This window comes from Tamandua tetradactyla, chromosome 18, assembly GCF_023851605.1.
Source record: "Tamandua tetradactyla isolate mTamTet1 chromosome 18, mTamTet1.pri, whole genome shotgun sequence".
NCBI lineage: Eukaryota > Metazoa > Chordata > Mammalia > Pilosa > Myrmecophagidae > Tamandua > Tamandua tetradactyla.
The window spans coordinates 74,524,324-74,549,532 of record NC_135344.1 but is presented as its reverse complement, the minus strand read 5'-3'; the positions used below and the strand labels follow the sequence as shown (position 1 = coordinate 74,549,532).

Below are 25,209 nucleotides of genomic sequence, written 5' to 3'. Positions count from 1 at the left end.
AATATTTTTTTATTCTGCTTTGGAAAACTGATCGGAATAATAAGGGACTCTGTTTTCTTGGATGAAATTTTCTTTTTTCCCATTTGTAGAATTCTTTAAAATAAGTAACATTGCAGAGTCAAACAAGTAGTATACAAGTAGTATATTTTTCCTTCTAAAATTATAGTGTTGGGGTCAGAACAGGGAACCAATCTAGAACAAAAGCCTTGAGGGAGACCAAGTTAGCTCCCTGCCCGGATGGAAGTATCTGGACTCCCAGTGCGTCTTCCTCTGGGTCTTCCTAGTGCTGGCCCCCAACAGAGGCCCACGCCCACCTTAGGAAAGGAGAGTAAGGCTAGAGATTTCTGGTTGAACCCCAGTGGATGACCTAACTCCAGCTCGGAAAAAAAGGTTTAGTTATTGTGCCTGGATTCCCATGGGAAGAAAAATGTTATATTGTGGAGATCTGTTTCCATTTCCAAAAGTTATCTAATTCTTGTTTTGCTAATTCTCTGCTTTCAGATTCTTTTCACAATTACTTTCTGGCTACTGCTGAGACAGCACCTCACAGAGCAAAAAGCTCTTCAGCAAAAGGAGGCTCTTTTATCTGAAGTCAAAATTGGAAGTCAGGAAAATGAAGGAAAAGGTAAATTAGTGTCTATACGGCATGTGGCTGGAGATTTTTGTGCTTGACAAAATCGCAGAGAAAGAGCCGTAGGACACAGCAACCAGCCCCATATGCTCAGACTAGATGGAAGCCAAACGGTTATTGCAAAGATGCATCCCAGCATTGGTGCTTCAAAACTTTTCCAGTGAACTTGTGTTTTCACAAGGAGCTCTTAAAAATAGTGTATGATTTATCCTGACAAAAGAATTCCCATTTAACCAAAGAAGCAGCAGCCTCAGAGAAATTAAATAATTTCTCCAAGGTCACACTTTTAGTAAGAGTTAGAACCAAAGAAACAGACTGAAATCTTTTAAATTCAAATCCTCTCCTTCTCCAAAAATAACATACCACAAAGTCAAAGAAAAGAGAATGAAGTTTTTATCTCCTCTACAATTTTAGGCCCACTATATAGGTAAAATGTAAACAACCATCCTCCCTATCTCCCAGGAGATATGAATAAAATAAAAGTTTAATGTCCATAGAATGGACTGGAAGGTGCACTAACGAAGCAGCATTGTCTTTGTTCAGGAGGCTGTACGTGTGTATAGAAGTTGAGCTGCTAACCCTTTAATTAGGTAACTGTAGGAAAACCAACAAGGAGCAACTCAAATACTTTTATCATTTCTCTTCCTCATTTAGGCTTAAGCAATGAGTTGTTTTTCAGCAATAAGCACCTATATTTAAATTCGCCTGTGTGCTTTTGGATGTCTCTAATCAACAGAATGTTTCAGTTAACCAGATCATTTTAAAGAATAGTTCATTTGAGATCAACTGTTGTTTCACTTTCATTCCTCTCATTCTGAGACTCTACCAGTTGTTGGATTAAATTATTCAAAATTTAGGTCACCTTGTTTAACATAAAGATGGGTCCTATATATTTACTGCTTTTAAGGTGAGAGAGCAAGTAAGATTTTAATTCCCGTAGATAAAACTGTTTAAACTTGGTTAAATTATAGTTATTCACCAAAACTAATTTAAATGAAGATGTATTTTGCTGTAATGCTTACATTAGTTTTAAAAGCATACTTTTTGGTTAAAATTGTCAGCATTAACTCTGTAAAGCACTAGTTGGACTGTTTATAGCCATAAACAATTAGAATTTGAAATAGATTTAGTAGTTTTGATTTTTACTGTTTATTTTTCTAAATCCTTAAGTACTTTCAGTTGTCTTTGGAGACTAGAAATGAAAAAGATGGTATAAATTAATTCATTTAAAAATATCACTAAAGGGTGGGCCACGGTGGCTCAGCAGGCAAGAATGCTTGACTGCCGTGCCAGAGGACCCGGGTTCAGTTCCCGGTGCCTGCCCATGTAAAAAAAAAAATATATATATCACTAAATTTATTTTCTTTTAAGCTGTATTTCTAGAAGGTTATGGAAATTGACCACAAAGTAGTTATGTTTATTGAAAAATCTTAAAAGTCACTCAAATCACATGGTAATCCATAAGAGATATGCTTCTGCATCCCACATGGATCATATTTGGTCAAAGTGTGGTTTTGCTCTGGTCACTAGTTAGGTGTAGCAGCAGAGTTTTGTATTTTGAAGATGATGAACTTCAAGATGCACAAGTGGAAGGTGAGCCCAAGGAGGAGGAGGAAGAAGAGGAAGCAAAGGAGGAGAAGCAAAAGAAAAAGAAAGAAGAAGAGGAAGAAGCTGAAGAGGAAGAAGAGGATGATGACCAGGACATCATGGAGGTGCTGGGAAATTTGGTGGTGACCATGTTCATCAAGTACTGGATTTATGTCTGTGGAGGCATGTTCTTCTTTGTCAGCTTTGAGGGTAAAATTGTAATGTACAAAATCATCTACATGGTGCTGTTTCTCTTCTGCGTGGCCTTGTATCAGGTGAGTGAAGCAGTCGTCCTCTACATTTTCTTGATTCTCACATCTGCCCCAGAAATGTATGTGAGCTTCATTTGAAGATAATATAAGTTACTATAATCCCATGAGCATGTAAGGCAATTACTGGGATTTTAAAATTATATCCCAAGGTGAAATGACTATCCTCAGCTTTTTTACTATTTTAAACCCTTAGGTTCTTAAAGATGTCAGTAAAAAAGGTTAATATTTTTCCAAAAAAAATTATTGATTAGAGACCCACTGAGAAAAGAAACCTGTGTAATTGTACTTTGCCTTTGAATAGTTGTTTAAGAGCTATGAGTATATAATCTAAAATGTTGGATTCACTTATACTTGGGGCTTTGGAATTGGAGCACTACTAATATACGTAATTAAAGGTTTGTATGTATACAGATATATATTCATAGTGCTTCAGCATCTTAGTATTTCATTAGCTAACTTATAAAATATTATATTAAAATTAGCTAGTCTCTCCACAAACTCAGTTTTTACCGATGATAGAAGGGAACACAACAGTAAAAACAAGTATAGCAATAAAATATTTGTCCAGTTAATGCACAAAATAAATTAAACAGCTACAATAAACAAGAGTATATTCTATGGAGATAAATATATCTCAACTGAGTGCAATAAACCTTCGAATACTTTATGAAAATTCAGGATAGGTTTTCTCTGATGATTATCCACAAGCATATAATGAAGAGAGATGTCTCCTCTCTAAAGTAGCTGAATTTCAAACTGATATGATTCTCCCTCTGCCAAAATAACAATAATAAAAACAGCAACTACCGTTCCTTGAATCCTACCCTATACCAGGTGTCATGCTGGGAACCTTATAAATATTACACATTTCTTCCTCATGACAACCCTACAAGGTAGAAATTCATGGAGGAGGAAACTGAATCTCATAAGGTCCAGCAAATAATTCTAACTCTAATCCATCCAACTATATTAGGGAAAAAAGTGGAAAACACTGGTAAGAAAATAATCTCCCCCACATCCCCAACATCTAAATATAATCACATGTATTGGTTGAATAAACCCAAATTTTTGTGAATTTTCCTGTAATTGATATTTTTCCTGTTTGTTTTTCTAATACCTATACACAGGTGCACTATGAATGGTGGAGGCGAATTCTAAAATATTTTTGGATGTCAGTGGTTATTTACACTATGCTGGTGCTTATTTTTATATATACATATCAGTTTGAAAACTTCCCAGGCCTGTGGCAAAATATGACTGGACTGAAGAGAGAAAAGTAAGTAATTTTGGTATATGAGGGGATGTGAAAATGATAAACAGAATGAATGCATATTGTTAAAAAAGTCTTCAAGGGAGATTTTCATAAAAGTATCCAAGATATGATGAATGTCTAAAAGTTTCTTGAGAGCAAGATTTACATCCTTATTCCTCTTTGTTTTCTCTATACCTCTCCTGGGGTTGGCACATAAGCCCTCAATTCATGTTGACTGAAAAATTAACTCTTTGCACTATTGTAGTGAAATGACCTTCTGTAATGTAAGTTTCATGTGAAACAGTCTTGCTTAGTTCTTTCCCAGACTCACTTTCTGCTTTTCAAATTGGAGCTCCATTCTTCAATTCATACATAGATTCATAGACTCATTTATGAAGCCAGCAGCTTTTGCTCATTTATGTAGCTAGTACTGAAATTCCAAGGAGTGGTTAGTTCCACTCAAAAATAACTTTCTGTAAGTGCTAATAGACTACTAATAGACTAGTAATGACAAAATCATTTTGCCTATGCATTTAATAGGTGGGGGTTGTACCTTTTCTAATTTGCTTCATTTGGAAAGCCAACCAGTACTATGTGCAGAACTGAATGCATTGACGTGGCTAAGAGAAAAAGTTGAAAGGATCATGATGTTACTAGGATAGTATATCCTTAAGGTTTCTTCAACAAGTGTTTGTTGAGCGCCTCCCATGTGCCTGGGGCTTGTGTTGAAATAGAGGAAACAAACAGAAAAACTAGTTAGTGTACAAATAAATGAATTACAAACTGTGGCAGGTCTGTGAAGGAAATAAGTGGCTGGTTTTGGTAGTGATAATGAAGGAAATCAACTATTAACAGAGAAGACAGGCAGGCTTCACTGAGGACAGGTCACTCAAACTATAGCTGAAGGAGCTTGTCTTAGGAAAAAGGTGGGAATTGGGGGGTGAGATACAGAAGGGCATCCCAAGCAAATGCCAAGTTCAGGAGGCAGGGCATATTAAGCATACTTGGGGAACTGAAGGAAATAAGCCTGCCAAGAGCTGGGGCAGAAGGAGATGGGTAAAAGGAAGCACCCAGCCAGGTGTTAGGCCATGCCTGCCCTCATGCACTCTTAGGCAGTGCCAGTTGACATTTTATTCTCGGTGAAATTTTGAAGAGTCTTTGAAGGTTTCTTGGCTATTGGCTAAAAGTTGATTTTTGGAGAGGGAGAGCAGTCCAGTGAGCGACCGTAGCAGTGGTCCTGGAGTGAGGGCAGTGGAGGCAGATGGGATCAGACAGAGTCAGAGATGTATGCGAGGTGAAAGGAAGTGTTCATGAGCTAGATGTGATGGACACAAAAGAATTGAATATGACCTGGTCTCTGAATTTCACATAGGATATATGGTTGCACCATTTATTAATCTAGGGAAGCCTGGAGTTGGTAGTGAGAGGTGAAGCCCAGCTTTGCTGAGAAAAACAGTGAAATCAAAAATACTATTTTAAAAACATTAAGTATGAAATAACTGAAACAGCTTATTTTAGATAGGGATTTGGACAACAGAGTTGCAGAAGACTGTGCCACAGGTACACATTTTAGCATCTACCTGAAAATGGTGTCTAAATCCATGGAACTGGGTGAAATTACTGATGGAAAAAATATCGCTCTGAGAGGAGACTCAAAACAAGTGCTGGGACTATTTCAGCATTTAGATGTCTGTTTCAGTTTACTAAAGCTGCTGGAATGCGCAACATGCCAGAAATGAATTGGCTTTTATAAAGGAGATTTATTAAGTTACAAGTTACACTTCTAAGGCCATGAAAATGTTCAATTAAGGCATCAGCAAAAAGATACAATATTAGCTAGGGTTCTCTAGAGAAATAGAATCAGCAGGAAATATCCATAGATATAAAATTTATAAAAGGGTCTCATGTAATCATGGGAACAAAGAGTCCAAAGGCCATAGGACAGGCTGTGAGCTGACAACTCTGATGAAGGGTCTAGATGAACTCCTCAGGAGAGGCTCACCGTCCAAAGCAGGAAGAGAGAGTGTCTCTTCTGAATCCTCCTTAAAAGCCTTCCATTCATTAGATTAAGCATCACTTATTACAGAAGACACTCCCCTTGGCTGGTTACAAATGCAGTCAGGTGTGGATGCAGCTGATGTGATCATGATTTAATTCTATGAAATGTCCTCATAGCAACAGACAGTCCAGCACTTGCCCAGCCAGACAATTGGGTACCACCACCTGGCCAAGTTGACACATGAACCCGACCATACAGTCCACCTCTTGTCAATTTGGCAACTATACACATCACCTTAAACCATACTTAATTTCTAAATAGAAAACAATAAAAGGCACATTTTTTCCTCTCCTATCAATACTCAACTATCCTGCATACAACTGGAAACACATTAAATCTTCCCAGAATAGGGTGGATGTCCTTGGGTAATATTCATTCCTAAACTTGATGTCTTACAACTTAAATACTATAACATGAACAAAACAGCATTACAGTCCTCGTTTCTGTAACTGATCATGTGGTTATAGTTCATATTTATCACTGCCTTCTTCTACTCCCCATCCCATGGAGTTCCCATTACCCTCAGCTAGCACTTCAGCTAGCCATGGTTCTTTGCCTGGTGGGGTGACCCAAACCTTCATTCCTGAAGTTTCAGAGCCATTGGTAGTTTTCCATTGATTTTAATCACAGGGCATGGTAGTACTAAAAGATGCCCTATGGGATCTCTTATACTCCAGGAAAATTCTTCTTTACCTCCATTGTGTAACTACAGTCTATTTCCCCCTGATAGGGTCAGTCACCCCAGCCAGTGCTGTAATCCCCTTGTTGGCTTGTTGATTCAAGGGCATGAGTAGCCTAAAGTAACCAGGTGCAGTCATAGATTCCAGTTCACTGAAATCATTGTTGTTTCTCCTGGTGGAAGCACTCCCCCTTTTGTAACTAAAACCTATAGACCAGCAGAGCCCAAGGTCACAGGGACAGGAAGCAAAAATTTTCCTAGTGAATCACTGGGGTTAATAGTGAGGGTGCCATTCCCATTTCCACCCCTTGCTTCCTGGACCCATGAATCCTGGCTACGGGAGAAACAGCACCATACAATGGACGCTGATTCAGAGCATCCCCAGCTTCCTGGAGAACATTACCCTAACCCTCCAAGGTATTGCCACCTAGTTGGCACCGTATTTGAGTTTTTGAAAGGCTGTTCCACCGTTCTATCTATCCTGCTGCCTCTGGATGATGGGAAAGGTGGGAAGACCAGAGAATTCCATGAGCATGTGTCCATTCCCGCACTTCATTTGCTGTGAAGTGTGTTCCTTGATCAGAAGCAATGCTGTGTGGCATACCATGATGATGAATAAAGCATTCTGTGAGTCCAGAATGTTAGTTTTGGCAGAAGCATTGTATGCAGGGAAAGCAAACCCATATCCAGAGTATGTATCTATCTGTTCCAGTTAGAACAAATCGCTGCCACTTCCTTGAAGGGAGTGGTCCAGTATAATCAACCTGCCACCATGTAGCTGGCTGGTCACCTCGGGGAATAGTGCCATATTGGGGGCTGAGTGTGGATCTCTGCTGCTGGCAGATTGGGCACTCAGCAGTGGCTATAGCCAGGTCAGCCTTGGTGAGTAGCAGTCCATGTTGCTGAGCCCATGCATAACTTCCATCCCTACCACCATGACCACTTTGTTCATGAGCCCATTGGGCAAAGATAGGAGTTGCTGGGGAAAGAGGCTGACTGGTGTCTGCAGACCAGGTCATCTTATCCATTTGATTATTAAAACCTTCCTCTGCTGAATTCACCCTCTGGTATGCACTCACATGGGACACAGATATCTTCATGTTTTTAGCCCATTCAGAAAGGTCTATCCACAAACCTCTTCCCCAGACCTCTTTGTCACCAGTTTTCCAATTATGGTCTTTACAAGTCCCTGACCATCCAGCCAGACCATTAGCAATAGCCCGTGAGTCAGTATACAAATGCACTCCTGGCCAGTTCTCCTTCCAAGCAAAATTAACAACCAGGTGTACTGCTTGAAGTTCTACCTACTGGGAGGATTTCCTCTCACAACTGTTCTTCAGGGATACCCCAGAAAGAGGTTGGAGTGCTGTAGCTGTCCACTTTCAGGTGGTACCTGCATGACATGCTGAACCATCTGTAAACCAGGCCCGGGTTTTCTCTTGTTCAGTCAATTCACTGTAAGGAACTCCCCAAGAGGTCATAGCTCTGGTCTGGGAAAGATAAGGTAATGTGGCAGGAGTAGAGACCGTGGGCATTTGGGCAACTTCCTCATCTAACTTAACTTGTGCCTTCAGGATCTGCTCTGGCCTTACCATTTCCATTTTATGATGGAGTGCTGCTGCACATGCCCAATTTTATGGCTTGGTGGATCAGACAACACCCAGTTTGTGATCGGTACCTTAGGTCTCATGGTAACTTGGTGGCCCATGGTTAAGCATTCACTATGTACTAAGGCCCAGTAGCAGGCCCAAAGCTGTTTCTAAAAAGGGGGGTAGTTATCTGCAGCAGATGGTAAGGCTTTGCTCCAAAATCCTAAGGGTCTGCATTGTGATTCTCCTATAGGGGCCTCCCAAAGGCTCCAGACAGCATCTTTATTTGCCACTGACAACTTCCAGCACCATTGGATCTGCTGAATCATACGTTCCAAGTGGCAGAGCAGTTTGTACAGCAGCCTGTACCTGTCACAGAGCCTCCTCTTATTCAGGTCCACACTCAAAATTAGCAGCTTTTCTGGTCACTCAATAAATGGACTGGAGTAGCACAACCAAATGAAGAATATGTTGTCACCAAAATCCAAAGAGACCAACTAGGTATTGTGCCTCTATTTGCATCGTAGGAGGCCAGATTCAGCAACTTATCCTTCGCCTGAGAAGGGATATCTTCACATGCCCCATGCTACTGGACACCTAGAAATTTCACTGAGGTGGAAGGCCCCTGTATTTTTGTTGGATTTATCTCCCATCCTTTGGCATGCAAATGCCTTACCAGTAAGTCTGGAAGTAGTTGCTACTTCTTGCTCACTAGTCCAACCAACATGATATTATCTATATAATGGACCAGTGTGATATCTTGTGGGAGAGAGAAATGATCGAGGTCCGTGTGGACAAGATTATGACATAGGGCTGGAGAGTTGATATACCACTGAAGTAGAACAATGAAAGTATATTGCTGGCCTTGCCAGCTGAAAGCAAACTGTTTCTGGTGGTTCTTATAACTGCTATTGAGAAAAAAGCATTTGCCAGATCAATAGCTGCATACCGGTACCAGGGGATGTATTGCTTTGCTCATGATGATATCACATTCGAAACTGCAGCTGCAATTGGAGTTCCCACCTGATTGAGCTTACAATAATCCACTGTCATCCTCCAAGACCCATCTGTTTTCTACACAGGCCAAATAGGAGAGTTGAATGGGGATGTGATGGGAATCACCACCCCTGCATCCTTCATGTCCTTAAGAATGGCAGTAATCTCTGCAATCCTTCCAGGAATCCAGTATTGCTTCTGATTTACTATTTTGCTAGGTAGGGGCAGTTCTGCCCATAATAGTTGGAGAGCCAGTGTGAGGATTCTGCCAGTTGCTCAGTTTGTCTATTCCAATTATGCATTCTAGAACTGGGGAACTAACTGCAGTATGAGTCCGGGGGCCCACTGGACCCATTGTGAGATGGACCTGAGCTAAAACTCCATCGATCACCTGACCTCCATAAGCCCATACTCTGTGGACCAGAGTGATGTTTTGGGTCCCCTGGGATTAATGTCACTTCTGAACCAGTGTTTAATAATCCCCAAAATATCTGATCATTACCTTTTCTGCAATGCACAGTTACTCTGGTAAAAGGACGTCAGTCTCCTTGGGGAAGGCTTGGGGGAAGATTAACGGTATAAATTTGTGGTAGTGTAACAGGGTCCTCCCCCAAAGGGAACTGGCCTCCCCCTCATTCAAGGGGCTCTGGATATATAAACTGTCTCAAGTCTGGAAATTGACTAAGGGGCCGTGACTCTCCGTTTTTGTTACTCAAGTTAGACTTCTGTTCACTTGACCTAGAACTCTTTTGTTCAGACAGCTCAAACAAGAATTTAGTAGACTGCCCATCTATTGTACTTCTAGGAACCCCATGATTTACTAGCCAATGCCACAAGCCTCTGCAAGTCAGATTATTTTGGCTCCTGCTTTCAGTCTGTTGCCTATTATGATAGCCACATCTACCTTGTTTTTGATGATTAAGTGCTGCTACCTGACTTCTGCCAACTTGGGATCTGGTCATCCCCATTATATTTAAAGATTCAGTGACAGCAGTTCCCACAGTAATAGCTGACATATAGAGAAGTGAACTACAGAGCTCTTCAGGAATATTGGCACTAGTCTCACAAATTTATTTCTCTCAGTTCTGGTAAAATGTGCATCCTCTGGCTATTCCTGGGGTGTAAAAGCAAGCTTTGCATGATAAATCCACTCTAACATTCTAATCCTCTGAATCCCCTCATCTGTATTATACCAGGGCAGTTCTGGCATTTCATCCTCAGTTAATGTCAGCCACCTTTTGATCCATGTTTCAGCCAACCATCCAAACAAACTGTTACTGCCTTTTCTAACTCCTCAAGCTATAGCATTGAATGCAGAATCTTTGCTTAATGCACCCATATCAATAAATTCTGGTGATCCAGCTTTATATTCCTCCCACCATTATCTTACACCCTTAAAATCTATTGCCACACATATTCCCCTGATTTCTGACTATATAAATTGGAAAACTCACACAGTTCTTTTACATACCTCCTCATATGTGATATTTTGTGCCTCACCTTTAGGGGTCTTTTGGGACTTTAGTTAGTTATAGGTCTGGAAGAAATGAGGGGTGGTGGGGGTGGGTCATGAAAAGTATTAGAAGTAGTTTCCAAGCCATTTGCTTCAGGGCATTCATTTGCAGTTTCATCTGGTGAAACATGATTAATCACTCTAGGGCTAATCCCTTCAGGTGGAGATTGGGTGGCCAACTCCTCAGGGCAGGCTGGAGGTGGGGCGGCTGTTTCCTCAGGGCAGACTATTACAGGGTTATCTAGAAAAGACTCAGCCTGACCTAAGGTTTCAGTCTCTCCACTGATGTCATTATCAATCCATATGCTGCCATCCTATTTTGCAGGGTCCCATTCCTTTCCAATCAGTGCCCTCACTTTAACAGCAGACACCATACAAGATTGAGATTTCAGTTTATGTTGTAAAGTTGCTACCCTAACAATAAGATTCTGAGTCTGATTTTTCAGAGATCTCAAGTCTATGGCTACAAGAAATAAGATTTTCCTTCGGAACACTCATAGAAATGTTTACCTCTGTCAGACGGCACATTTGAAGCCTTAAGCCCATCCCTATCACTCATTAATGTACACAGTGTATCTAACAACAACCAGCCCACATCGCTATACCTCCTATTTCTAAAAAACTCCATAAAGATGTCAAAAACATTATCCCCCAGAGCCTGGCTTCAAACAGGCGAAGCATTAGAAGAATCCAATGGTGATATTTTGACTATCTCTTTTGCCAGCTCATCCCATGGGTTGGCCATATCATTCTGATTATGGGAATCAGAGTCCTTAATGCCTTTGAGTCCAGTCAGAGTAGAAAACCAATCATAAAACCCATTTTAAAAATTCTGTTTCTTAAGAACACCCCACTCCTGGTACCAAGTTGAATTAGCTAGGGTTCTCTAGGGAAACAGAATCAGCAGGAAAATATCCATAGATATAAAATTTATAAAAGTGTCTCACATAACCATGGGAACATAGAGTCCAAAAGCTGTAGGGCAGGCTGTGAAGCTGACAACTCGCATGAGGGGTCTGGACAAACTCCATAGGAGAAGCTCACTGGCTGAAGCAGGAAGAGAGAGTGTGTCTTCTGATTCTTCCTTAAAAGCCTTCCAGTGATCAGATTAAGCATCACTCACTGCAGAAGACACTCCCCTTGGCTGATTACAAATGCAATCAGCTGTGGATGCAGCCAGCATGATCATGATTTAATTCTATGAAATGTCCTCATAGCAACAGACAGGCCAGCACTTGGCCAACCAGACAAACAGGTACTGCCACCTGGCCAAGTTGACACATAACCCTGACCATGACAAGTACTATCACTCAAGAAAAGCCATTCACGTCCAGGGTTTCTCTGTCACATGAGAAGTCACTTAGAGACATCTGCTAGCCTTTTGCTCCTGGGTTTCCTTGTTCTCAGTCCTGGTTCCAGTAGCCTCCTCTCTGAGCTTCTGTCTCTAAATGTCTGTGTGTCTCTGCTCTCTGTATCAATTCTAAGCTAGCTCTCTCTCTCTCTTTCCCCATGAGCTCTTTTAAGGACTCTGGTAAACTAAGACCCACCTTGAATGTGTGGTGTCACATCTCCATGAAGACAACCTAATCAAAAGACCCCACCTGTAATAAATCTGTCCCCACAAGATTGGATTAGAAGAGCATGGCTTTTCTGGGGTACATAACAGTTTCAAATCAGCTCACAGTCTAAGAGAAAAGGAAGAGTAAGCAAAGGAAGGAGAAAGCCCAGAAAGTATAGTGGCATCAAGTCCAAGAGTCTTTACAGGACTTGTGGTTGAATTAAACAAAGACAAATAGCTACTGAATTTAACAATATTGAGGTTGTTGGCCATTGTAAAAGCAGATTGTTTGGATAGGTGGAAACAAAAGCCAGTCGATAGTGTATGGAAGAATGGGATGCAATGAATGGTACTACTTAGAAGAGTAATAATGTTGATATAGCTTGTAATGAAGAATGTGTGTCTTCATTGCCCAAGAAAGGTTCTTTTTTTTTTTTTTTTTTGCTTTGGCCTGTAGGCTTGAAGATCTCGGCTTAAAACAGTTTACCGTGGCTGAGCTTTTCACTCGCATATTCATCCCAACCTCCTTTCTTCTGGTGTGCATTTTACATCTTCACTATTTCCATGATCGTTTCCTTGAACTCACAGACCTCAAATCCATTCCCTGCAAAGAAGACAACACCATCTACAGGTGAGCAAATGAAAGAAGCACTCAAAGCTTCATACCTGCCTTAGGTTGCCCACTTTGCAGGAAACTAGTCATCTAACACAGAGGTTCAAACTTGAAGGCTCCATGAGTATCAATCCAAGAGTGAAAAAAATAAGAAAATTTTTAAATATTTAATGATGCTTTCAGAAACAATTGGTTGTTGTAAAATGATAGTCATGTGAGCAGATTAGTGCTAGCTATGCAGATTTTAAAGTACTTTATAGTTGGTGATGTATATTTCCTGTCTAGGCTGGTGATATGTTTTTAAGACATTTGCAGAATCTGACTAATTCAGAGGATGAGCTTTCTATTACACGATCTCCAAGAAAGAAGTCACAGTGAGAGCATACGAAAAGATGACCTGAAGAATATTCCCTTTTCTTTTGCAAATGAAGAACCCTGGCAAAAAGGACTGTCTGAAATTTGCTGGTAACTAGATAAATATTTAAGAAGAGAAAGTGAAGACAATGTCTTCCTGTATTCGTTTTCCTTTGTTGTCGTCTCACCTATAAATATAAATTGGTTATGAGTAATAGATGGAATATTGCTTTTCCTGACCATGTTCGTGGAAACTATGATGGGATGTTTCAAATTCCAAAGTCTATTCCAAAGGAAAATTACAAGCATTCTTCAAAAGAGTGCTAATACTGATTGTCTCCTCTGCTTACATTTAACCTATGATGAGTTCTTAGAAAAATACTCGTTAAGCCACCAAGGGAGCAAAGTGCTGTATAAAGAAGGGTGTGGATGCCAGAGTTAAAAATTCCCCATGACTATTTAACTATAAAGGGAAAAATGAGTACCTCAATAAGAAAGGGAAATAGTTTATCACCATGCACATTTTTAATGTAGTAAGCCTGGTTGTCTATCGTCTATGGAAATATGGATACTTCAGAGCAATTTTATTTTATGAGGAAACATTTTATAGTCCTTCCTTCCTTCTTTCTTATCCCTCCCTCCCTCTCTCTTTCTTTCTTTCTCTCTTTCTTCCTTTCTCCACCCCCTCTCTTTCTTTCTTTCCTCTGCAGATTTGCCTTAATGTTTTATTTAGCCTAAGATTACATTTAGTTTTCACTGAGTGTACTAGAAATGATGATCAGTAGGTCAATGATTTTCTGCCCACTTTGCAGCAAACTAGTCATCTAACACAGAGTTCCAACTTGAACTCTCCATGAGTATTAATCTAAAAGTGAAAAAAATGAGAAAAATGTGGAATATTACTATAGAACTTATTGTAAAACCAATATTAATACATAATCACAATATTTTACAGTATCTTGTCACCATAATGAAGCTCAGTTAAAGCCCATCTCCTCCCAGCCCCTTAGCGGGGAAGAAAGCATGTCTGGTGTCAGTGGCTTATGTTATCCATATACTTATTCTTTTTTCCTTCAGTGGTAATCAAACATTGGAACAATAAAGTAGTTTCTATTTAGATATTTGGCGACCCCTAGGAAACCTTATCATTAGGCAATCTATTTGGGGAAAATCACCCTAAGATTAAAAGTTCACAAAAATAATGCCTGCATAGAAAAGTGAGAATTGTCAATAATTCAGAATCTTCAAAATAGAAAATTGAAGATTTGATGATTGTTTTGACATTGTTTGTGATACTTGTGGGTAAGAGTGTTATATAGTCAAAAATTATATTTGTTATTTAACAGCAGCCATGTAACACCCTTTATTTAATTATAAACCCTCACTATTTTTTCCAGAAGTTATATTAATTATTCAAGAAAGATCTTTGTCATGATTCAAGGCAAATCTAGTCACAGAGTTTCTTGTGAAAGAAACGTAATTGTAGATAATTGTTAACAATATTAAATGTCTGTCTTTCCTTTCCATCTTCATTTTCTTCTCATTGAAAGTTCCTGCAATACATAGAAGGGTTTTTTTTTTTTTTTGCAGCTATTCTTATTGTCTTGTATCTGAGTTTTCTGTTATGCAACCCGATAGATATACAGTTCACAATTTATCCAGAACAATAGAGATTTTGGGCCATTGCTATATAGAAAGCAATCTGGCTCACTAAATATTTTGCCAGTTAAAGAATTACAATCTTTGAGTCTGAGGGTATAGGGAAGCTGAATTTGTTCCAGAGCTTCCCTTATATGACTGTGCAATTATGCAGGTTCTGGGGAAGGAACATTCAGGATGTACCTCTAATGTCAAGTCAAGATGTAGGCTTGCTCTTTCCTAAATAGCTGCAGTAAAAGTCTGTGTCCTGAAAACCATAGCTAGAGAAGAAAGCACTTGATGATCTGTAGCAGTATAAGGCTGCCACTTGCCTTCCTCTCAGCAATGACCTAGAACTAAGCACCCCCTTAACAGTTAATTTACTAAGAAAAGTTTAAAGTGGTGAGAGTATATCACATCATTTAAGGAGCTATAGCATATGGGATTCCATTTTTGGTACTGTGATAAAAACTTTTCTAGAACCTAAGGGAATGAGAATTTAATAGTCACTTATGTTTAATATTTTGGAATCTCATGTAAAAGTTTAATAAAACAGTCCCAAAATTTTAACTTTGAGCATATGGTTTGTATCCCATCTTTATAGCAAATCTTTGCCATTGTAGTATGTTCCTTATTAGCAATTTTTACCTTAAGTATTTTTTTGTCCTTGGAATCCTAATCTGTCTCTACCTTAAAATTAAAATGATGAAAAAGAAATTATCTCAGAATTTGGTTTGACTCTCATACTTTGCTTTTTCTGCCCCCCACCTCCTCAGTAGATGCTTTATGAAAAATGACATACAAATAAGGAATAACCAATTCATTATATTCCTTAAATTTATTTTATGCACTATTGTTGCAGTAAATACCCAACTTCCTTTCCCTGTTTTTTGTCCACAGATTGTGTGTGTGTGTGTGTGTGTGTGTGTGTGTGTGTGTGTACACATATGTAGTATAGGCAGATGCCACTAGTATCTCAGTCAGACTTGATTGGGTTTATACTTTCCAGAATTTACAAAGAGAACATTATGAAAAAAATTTTATAATATGCAGGAGGAGAATTACTATTATTTCTCTGTAGGTCTTCTTAGAAATATTTCACTTATATATTGATAATAATATAAATTAAAATTATAATATATAACTAGTAATCAGTTACTAAGAAAAATTGAATGTCTTTCTTTTGTATCACTGTAATTGTCAATGATTTGTTTTAGAAAGCATTAATATGCATTTAGAAGTAAAAGACTTCATTTTTGTCCAGCTTTGGTATTAGAAAATCTTAGAGAACCTAGTGGATATGGTTACTCAGTAATACTTTTCTATTCTGGGAAAGGAGCAAGCAATCATCTTTTAGCTTATCTTTTATTTAATAAAGTGTACTTTGAAAATTTAAACATTATGCATTTTTAATAAAACGAGTGAGATGGGGAGGGCTGAGAACAATGAAGACTTGTTCCCTTCAGGCATTTTCCTGTGTATGTTTAATTTCATGTTGCTCTTTAATCTTGCTGCCTGGACTCTTCCTCTGTGCATGAAATAGGTGTCAATGATGATATAAACCTTTAATCTATCTCATTCTTCTCTAACAGTCTCCTCTTTCTCTCCAACTTGTCTCTCCCACGCCATCATATGCATCCTCGTGCTTCCACCTTTCACCTCGTAGCCATGCCAAAGTCAATGGTCGTGTATATCTAATAATAAATAGGTGGGTACTTCAATGTTTTCTCTTTTCTTTCGGTTAAAAACTGTTCTGTAGTACCTTAAGCTTTTTGCTGCTTTGTAAACAAACAACCACATGATCAAGGAGAGGACGGTGGTCTCCAGGTATGCTCATGGATGCATTTGCACACCAAGCCATTTGGTGATGACACCAAATGGTGCTGTCAAGTGGACTTGGAGGTTGTCAAGTGTCTTCAGCTGATGCTCAGCTTTTCGTTTGGATTCTAACTGATGCCCTATCCATTTCGTTCTTTGGCAAAATTAGTTCCGAGTCTTGCTGGAGAGTTCTTCTCCTTCTTGAACTATAATTCAGAGCACAGCTCAAGAACCACCTCCTCCACAAACTTCCCATAAATGCCAGCATCCTCTGCTGAAGTCACCCATCCTTCTCCTAAACCCCACACTTGAGCACTTGAGCATTGCCTCTCTGGGGATGCGTGGCCCCAGCCATCTATCTGCTTGTCTTATCTCCCTCGCTGGGCGCAGGCTCCTTTGGGCTGCACTCCCTGTATAATTCAACAAAATGTCTCCATGACACCTGCCACAGGCCTTACCAACTCGTTAATATTCAGTAGATATTTTCCGAATGAAGTGAAAAGAGTCACAATAATAGTTGGTTGAAAGAACATTAAAACTCCAATTTCTTCAAATATGTCTCTGCATGAAAGATCAGCATATTATTGAAGAATAGTTTATTTACATCACCAAATTTTACAATATGTTTGAATGCCACAAAAGATGCAGAGATGGGCATTGAGACATGGCCCTGCCCTCATTATGCCCATCATTCGACTGAGGAGACAAAACATGTAAAAATGGAGAAAAAGTAATATTTGACAAGTGGAGTGTATAAATGTATCTTCAAAGTGCCCTTCAAGCACAGAGAAAATGATCCTTTCACAAAACACTCATAAAACTCCTCCTTTTATTAAATAGATGACATTAAAATATTCATTCCCACAACTTCATGTCACTAGTAATAAAGCTAATAATTTAGTTATTAGAAATACTTATTTTATAGTAAATAAATTTATTAGAAAGACTTGTTGGTTTTCTGTTCCATTTGCTTTCCTCGTGGGTAAAGTCCTAAGACTTAAAACCAAACAACAAACTCTGGGAGGCAGAACTCCTGGAAAGAAGTGTGAACAATACAACGTATGTTGCTGGAGGAGGTTGAAACAAGGGATAACTTCTTTGGAGGCTTTTTTTATTTGTAGTTCTGAGGGGCAAAAGTCAGCTTTGGGTGTTGAGCTGATAGAGAAGTAAGATAGAGACTCTTGCTAGAAATTTTGAGCAACTATTTAATCTTATCCCTCCGAATATAAGGAGCTATTCCTTGTGTAGGTGTGTGTCTCATGAAGTACTTAATGGTTGTTTTATGAGGGGAGGGTGGGGACATCAGATAAATCAGGACTTAGGTTTGACATTTCCATCACAATCCTTTCCAGTAGCTTCAGATTTACCTCAGGAGAGGAGCCTCTGGCCCACTACCCATGAGGCCCATGAATTTTCTCAAAAACAGAAACATCAAGACATAAAGTTACCCAAAATAATTAAATCCTCAAAACATTCCAACTTTAGCACCGTCTTCTTTCTAGTGAAATTGCTCATGCTTCCGTGAAGGTTAGTGGGGTAAGACAGGCCAGCTATGCCAGGGGATATGCCAAAAAACAAACCCATCTTTCACTTTACAGGATTTTCTTTTCAAATATTTTCTGTGAGGTGTGTCTAGTTTTTAATGGACCCCACTCTTTACTGGAATTATAAGTTTCTTCCTTCCATAATTTATTTCTCTGTGCTCAATATTGTTTTATAGGAGAATCATTTGTATATAAATATTAGTTCTGGACTGAAAGGGGGCACACAATTTATTTCTTCTGGGTTGATTAAAACTTAGACATTGACTTACATTGTGTGAAGCAGAGGAATATATTGAGAACGGTGATGACTTTGATAAAATTTTAATAATATGAATAATTGTGGGGAAGTCTCACTGATTTTGTTAAACATATTTATTAAAAATATTTAAAATATTACTTCCATGTATACCAAAGCCAGAAACATTGCATCCAACCATGCACTGTAAATAATTTTTTAGAGGAACTTCTATCATACACATTTAATATGTGATATTAAACTCATAAATCAATTGATTATAACCATCTGAAGGTGCTTATGAGTTCTAGAAAACAATTCATCTTAAACTATATAAATGCTGGCATACCTTGGAGATATGGAGATTCAGTTCCAGGCTACTGTAGTAAAGCAAATCACACAGAGTTTTTTTTGTTTCCCAGTGCATATAGAAGTTATGCTTACACTCTACTGTAGTCTGTTAAGGGAGTTATGTTTACACTCTACTGTAGTCTATTAGGGGTGCAATACATTACTTCCAAACAACAATGTACATACCTTGATTAAAATGTGACACAGGGGGTGGGCCACAGTGGCTCAGTGGGCAAGAATGCTTGCCTGCCATGCCAGAGGACCAGAGTTTGATTCCCGGTGCCTGCCCATGTAAAAAGAAAAAAAAAATGACACAAGCACAAATTGAACACAGGCAATTGGAAAAGTGGCACTGACAGATCTGCTCGACCAGGTTTGCCACAAACCTTCAATTTGTAAAAAAACACAGTAACTGTGAAGCGCAATAAAGCAAAGTACAATAAAATGAGATATGCCAGTATTCTACTTCAAATATTACTTCTAAACACTATAAATTTGCAAGGCATCTCCTTTTTTCTAATAATACAAAGAATGGAATGAGTGCCATTTCAATGATCACATATTCCAAATTAGAATAATTATAAATAAATGGAATTTAGACTAATGAGATTTTACAGTGACAGAGTTCTTAAACAGAAACTGGCTGGCTGTGTGGCTTTTCAAAGTCAAGTCCTGGTGCAGAATTAAACTTCTTCTCTCTGTGTAGCATAATTTGTTTCTTCTGCTTTAAATTAGAATGTCTGTCCAGCATCTAGACTCTGTTCACCAAACATTTAATGAATGATAGTAATACATCAAGCACCGCGCTTATTTTCCAAGACAGATGAATAAAGTAAGACTGGATTTCTGTCTTCATGGGAAGATTCCTGAGAACACAAATAATCAAATTGAAATGATGTTGTCACAGCTTGAGACCTGCTCAAAACTGTGGAAGCACAAAGAAAGAATGGATGAATAAAAAAACATAAAGATTACCTGCGTTGGAGTAGAATATGAAAGGAGAGAACAATTTTATCTAAGAGACAGTCAGTGAGGAGGTTACAGCTCAGATCTTGAATCATATTAAAAGCAAGACAACAAAGCTGTAGATTAAAGAAAAGAAATTTGCCTGGGGAAAGGTAACACAAAATGGTCTAAATCAAGAAAATGTCAGGAGCTTCCCTGAGAATCCAGTTCAGTTGGCGGCTTCGGAGTCCCTAAGTGATAATCCTTCCTATAACGATTGAATGATTAACAAATGGTGATTAGTAGAGAATTATCAGTTGTTAATGAGCCTGAAGTTTGGGGGCAGGCTTTTACTAGAGTTTGCTTTTTCTTTAGTATTTGAAAAATCGAGATACGTTTTTTACTTTTTCAAGAAAAGAGGCTAGATCAATTGTCCTGAAAGGTAAATTAAGGTCTCCAGGCTTTCTTGGAGAAGGACAGCTGTTGATAGCACACTGGCAACTAGTTCTGCCTCTGAAATAAGCACAAGTGTAGACCTCATGCCCGCCACTCAGTCAGCAAAGTGGTGGCAAGTTAGTGGCACAACTGTGACAGAAGGCACAGAGTATGGAGAATATTGGGAGGCTCTTTACTTCAAAAATACTTCTGTGTACTAGGCACTGTATTAAACACTTAACACACTCTTCTATGAAGTAGGCACTATTATCCCATCCTACAGATCAGCAGTCTGAAACACTTAAGACGGGTGAAGTAATTTTCCCTTGTGTCATAGCTAGTAAACTGTCTAGTGGGGGCATGAATCCAAGTCCTTCTGATTCCAAAGCTCATGCCTTTGATATTATTGTGTATCACCTCCAAAAAATGTTATGATGAAAATGAAAAAAAAAATGGAAGGATTCACACAGCTGTCTTTTTAAATAGTAAGCTCTAGTCACACATTTAAAATATTTTATTCTATGCAACTTTTTGGCACGTGAATTTTCATGGAAGTATAATAAATAGTACAGCTCACTGAAATAGTTAATAATTATTAGTTATTAATAATTAATAGTTATTAATTATTAGTTAATAATTTCTAGACTGGGAAATGATAGCCTGAAACATGTTTTTCCTTTCTTCCCTGTTATACTGCTTATTACCATCTTATGAGGTGGAATTATACCAGTGTGCATCTGGTGTTATGTGCCATTTTTCCTCATGAGGGAAATAGAGGGGAAAGAAGAGGCATTAGAGTCAGAGTTGTACTTCCCTTCCAGACCCAACTCTCTATAGTCACAGATATCTTTTAGACTACTAGAAGTTTCTAGGAGATCTACTTCTAAAAGGCTTAGGCCGCTGTTTTCCTTTGATTACCTCTTTTGATAATCTGTCCTCACTGTGCTTTGTCTGCAGCATGATTGTTGGGATATCTTTGCCTGAGCACTCCCTGCTGTCTCCAAAGTAGCAACTGCACAAATTATATCATCTCTGTTAATAGAAGTCATTGTTAGTTGTTTTCTTGTCAGTATGAAGTCGTAGCACTGTTCCTGTAGACATTTGAAATTCACTCTGAGGTCGCCATATTTCCACCCTTTTTGAATTCCTTTTCAGAATGAAAAGTCTCTTTTCACTTATGAAATACAATCCTCTGGAAATGCTGGAGAGAACGAATAAACATTGGCAGTGAAATAGCCCTCAACAGGTTTTAGGTTTACTAACATTTAATACTTAGAGTCTTAAGGAAGCAGGAGTAGCAAATAGATACCCTCAGAGTTGGTGTGCAGTACTTGGTGTACTCTTGCCATGCCAAAAGGAGGTAATTTCCCTGAAGACAGGAGGGTGAATTGTCAGCTTATGACAATTGGAGAGTCGTACGTCAACCTGGTTTCTTCCATTAACATTGAACCATCCTCAGGATGTTCTTCATGAAATAAATAGTCAGTTTCTCACATACTATAATTCAACTGTTTCATGCTCCATTAAAGGGAATTGCTTTGGAATGATGACCTTTCTAAAATTCTAAAGGCAATGTAGGATCATTTCAACAGTTATCTAAGATGATAGGCACGTATTCAAATACAGAATCAACAAGTTGAAAGTAACCTTAGATTTTATCTAGTTAAACTTCCTCATCTTGCAAAAAATTAACTTCAAGAAAGGTTAAATAATTTCCTTTGAGCCCACAGTGACACAGATGGAATAATGTTATTTGCTCTTCCTATTACAACCTGGCTGAAATCTGAAGATGAATTATTACAAGTGGAGAGGATTGCCAGGATTTCCAGTAGACTTTTCCGTGATGTGATTTTATTGCCCATAGATGTTCTTTAAAATATTTGACTCTGAGTGAAAGATACATATTTTTTAAAAATTAATGGAAAGGATCATACTTGTTATTATCCATTGTGAGGTAAATTAATATCTCAGGTCGCTGTGAGAACTCTCTCCCTATCCCATCATCCAGTTCTCACAATTGCTAGTACAAACAGCTCACACCAGTAAAACTAAGAAGGGGACAGGCTGCAGACTCCATCCTCCTGAAAGTGTTTAGCATCGCTGCATAATGCTTAAATGACAGTAGAGTGGGTCGCAATGTAAAAGTTGACTGAAAGCACACATGATTTAAGAATCAAAACCACTTCCTTAAAACATAAATGGTTTGATTCTTGTGGGATGGTTTGTGGCCTTACTGAAAAAGCATGATGTAATTTGCCTTGGGGTTTCAATGGTCTCTGTCTTACAAACCTGCAGTCCTGCCCACTCCCAAATCAGTGGCCAGGTCCAAGGTCCAGAGCAAAGCACGCCGTGGATGCCGCTGTAATGCCTTGGCCAAGGACGGGACTGCACCTGTGAGCAGGAATGCACAGTGGATGTTCTGCCGCATGACTATGATCTGACACTCCTTTAATGCTTCTATTCTCACCTCCTTTTTTTTTCCTTTCTATTTCAATTACTTTGAGCAGCATCAAGAAAAAATTACCAATCCATCAAAATGAGTAAGTCCCCTGTGAAGCCATGAAATGTTTGCTCCACATGATGCCATTTCATGCTTCTGCATCCTAAACTCTGACCATTTTCTCCTCCAGGAAAAATGTCAAGTTTAGGTGTTGAGAGCTCTCATTACTGAGTCATCACTAGAACCTGTATTAGAAAAACTAACCAGATCTGACGAGTTTACAGTTGGTTTTTAGAAAGAGTTTTTTAAAAAAACGGTGATCAGGCACTAACACCCCACTTTGAAAGGCCTTTGTCCATGCGCTGAGTTTCATTTCCGTTTGTCCTTCCATTCCCTTGCCCCTCATCAGATGTCTCCTGGAGCCCTTCCCTCCCTGACTGAGCTCCTCTCTGCCAACAGGTTGGCCCACCCGGAAGGAAGCCTGCCTGACCTTGCCCTGATGAACATGACCTCCAGCCTGGAGAAGCAGGAGGTCAGGAGGCTGGAGGAACCCCAGGAAGAGATGCCAGAGGGGGCCTATGAGAAGGCCGAGAAGGCTGAGCCTGGGAGAGACAGCGAGGGTTCTGAGGATGAGAATGAGGATGAGGGGGACTCGGAGGAAGAGGAAGAAACTTCCGGTAATCAGCCCAGGGCCCGTGTGTGCTCAGGAAATGCTGCTGGTTCACTGAAAAGGTTGGGTGAATGAAGCACTGATTCGCTCCAGAAGCTTAGATGATCTTTGACTTAAAAAAAAAAGTCTATTTTTTGTTTGTTTGTTTTTATTGCTGTACTTATAGCATGCCTGTTCCAATTGCTCCTGTCAGTTCCTTTTAATTCTGACTGAGAAGAAGGGACCTGATGGCTGATTATCCATCAACAGTTGTTTATCTGTGGTCAAATTGAGGTCTACCTGGATTTACACTTAGCATGCACTGAATCAGAAACCCCTGACAGAGAACTGATTCTCTGAAGCAGAAACAGGCATCTGTGTAGATTTTCTGAATGTTCTAGACAAAGCCTTTTCAAATATATTCTCTACAAAATTATTCTGAGGACATTTTAGGGCACTGATAATGACGAGATGTTTCTGGTTCTGTTCTCATGCTTAAGGACATGGGAACAGGAGGAGAAAATGAGACCATAGGTAATTAACATTGCAAGCAAACATCTAGGGATATTTTGGTGGTGATTGTTATTTTAGAGTATTCCCTCTTTATTGTTTTTAGGGTGTTCCCTCTTTACTCTTTCCTATTTTTCATCCCAGACACAAAATAATCTTTTACTGCTCCAGAATGAGAATTGATAGCCTTGCTGATCCGGAAATATTACATGATAGATAGTACTAAAAGGTAGAGATCTTAGTCTACTTAGTAATTCCCAGAAAATAGGGGAGAAACCACAGAACGTAGTTTGGGGGTGTTATCCTGGGTTACAATGTTAAGATGCTGCATTATTCAGGTTTCTCCAGAGAAACAACCTCCCAGATATGTATAAAGAGATTTATATTATACTATTTATATATATATATATATACATGTAAAGATTTACTATAGGAATTGGCTCATATGACCATGGGGATTAGCAAATCCTAATTCCACAGGGGAGGATGCAAGAGGGAAACTTCGATGCAGGTGAAGTTGAAGTCCCCAACAGAAGCTGGCTAGCTAAAGAAGCATAAATTCTTCTTTCTGACTTCTAAATTCCTCAGGTCTGCTTTGAGACTTCCAACTGATTGAATGAGGAGACTCTCCTCATTGCTGAGGTCAATCTCCTTTGATGATGGTAGATGCAATTAGCTGTAGATGCAGTCAACTGAGTATAGATGCTAATCAGTCTACAAAATAGTTTCACAGTAACAATCAGGCCAATGCTTGTTTGACCAAACAACTGGGCACCATAACCTAATCAACTTGACACATAAAATTAACCAGCACAGATGCTGTATTTTTCTTTGCTGGTCTCCTTGCTTTGCAAAAGTTGAAAATAATGAAGCAGTGCAAGGTGGAACATCATACTCAAAGGCAAACTCCCCCAAGACTTGGCCTCTTCTCACATTTATCTCAGAAAATGCTAGAAGAGACCTAGAAATTGTTCTCTCCATATCTGAACAATGTGTGTTCCTCACTGTGAAGGAGAGAACCAAATTCTTTATGCAAGTGAATTAAAACTAGGACTTTATTATACCATAAGAGAGAATTTGAGCTTTACTAATAGGATTTCACCAAAATATAGGTCTGCAACTTGTTACAACATTCTGTCATATACCCTGTCATTTACACCTGTCCTCTGCTTTCCCCTTCAAATTGGGTTCACTTATGAACTAAACATTTGTGTAGACTTTCATCTGGGTTACTCAGTAAATGAGCATTTTTCACAATAATTAAAACCTTACCTAAATTTAAGAACTGAGTATGGTAACTGGTACAACTACCCAAGCATGTAAAAAAGCTCCTTACAAGATGCTAAGGTCTTATCTTCTGCAGATGCTTGTGAGAATTTGTCTACAAAAATAGTGACATGCACCCATTCAGATTAACCCTCATGGTCCTTCTAGACAAGCATTGTTCCAGTTTGCTAGCTGCTGGAATGCAATATAGCAGAAACAGAATCGCTTTTAAAATAGGGAATTTAATAAGTTGCAAGTTGACATTCGAAGACCAA

The 25,209-nt window shown here is 39.0% G+C and overlaps 1 protein-coding gene across 15 annotated transcripts in view; it reads left to right on the top strand.

Annotated features, from left to right (window-relative positions):
* Window positions 1-25,209, top strand: part of PIEZO2 (piezo type mechanosensitive ion channel component 2) — a 562,484-nt gene that overhangs the window by 423,020 nt on the left and 114,255 nt on the right. For 10 of the 15 annotated variants that reach the window (XM_077135993.1, XM_077135995.1, XM_077136003.1 and 7 more), the window contains 6 exons: window positions 502-625; window positions 2,162-2,493; window positions 3,618-3,766; window positions 12,594-12,767; window positions 16,408-16,449; window positions 22,969-23,186. In XM_077135993.1, coding sequence (XP_076992108.1) covers window positions 502-625; window positions 2,162-2,493; window positions 3,618-3,766; window positions 12,594-12,767; window positions 16,408-16,449; window positions 22,969-23,186 — 1,039 coding nt within the window. The remainder of the gene's footprint in view (window positions 1-501; window positions 626-2,161; window positions 2,494-3,617; window positions 3,767-12,593; window positions 12,768-16,407; window positions 16,450-22,968; window positions 23,187-25,209) is intronic. The other 5 variants (XM_077135992.1, XM_077136005.1, XM_077136000.1 and 2 more) reach the window with 3 other exon arrangements.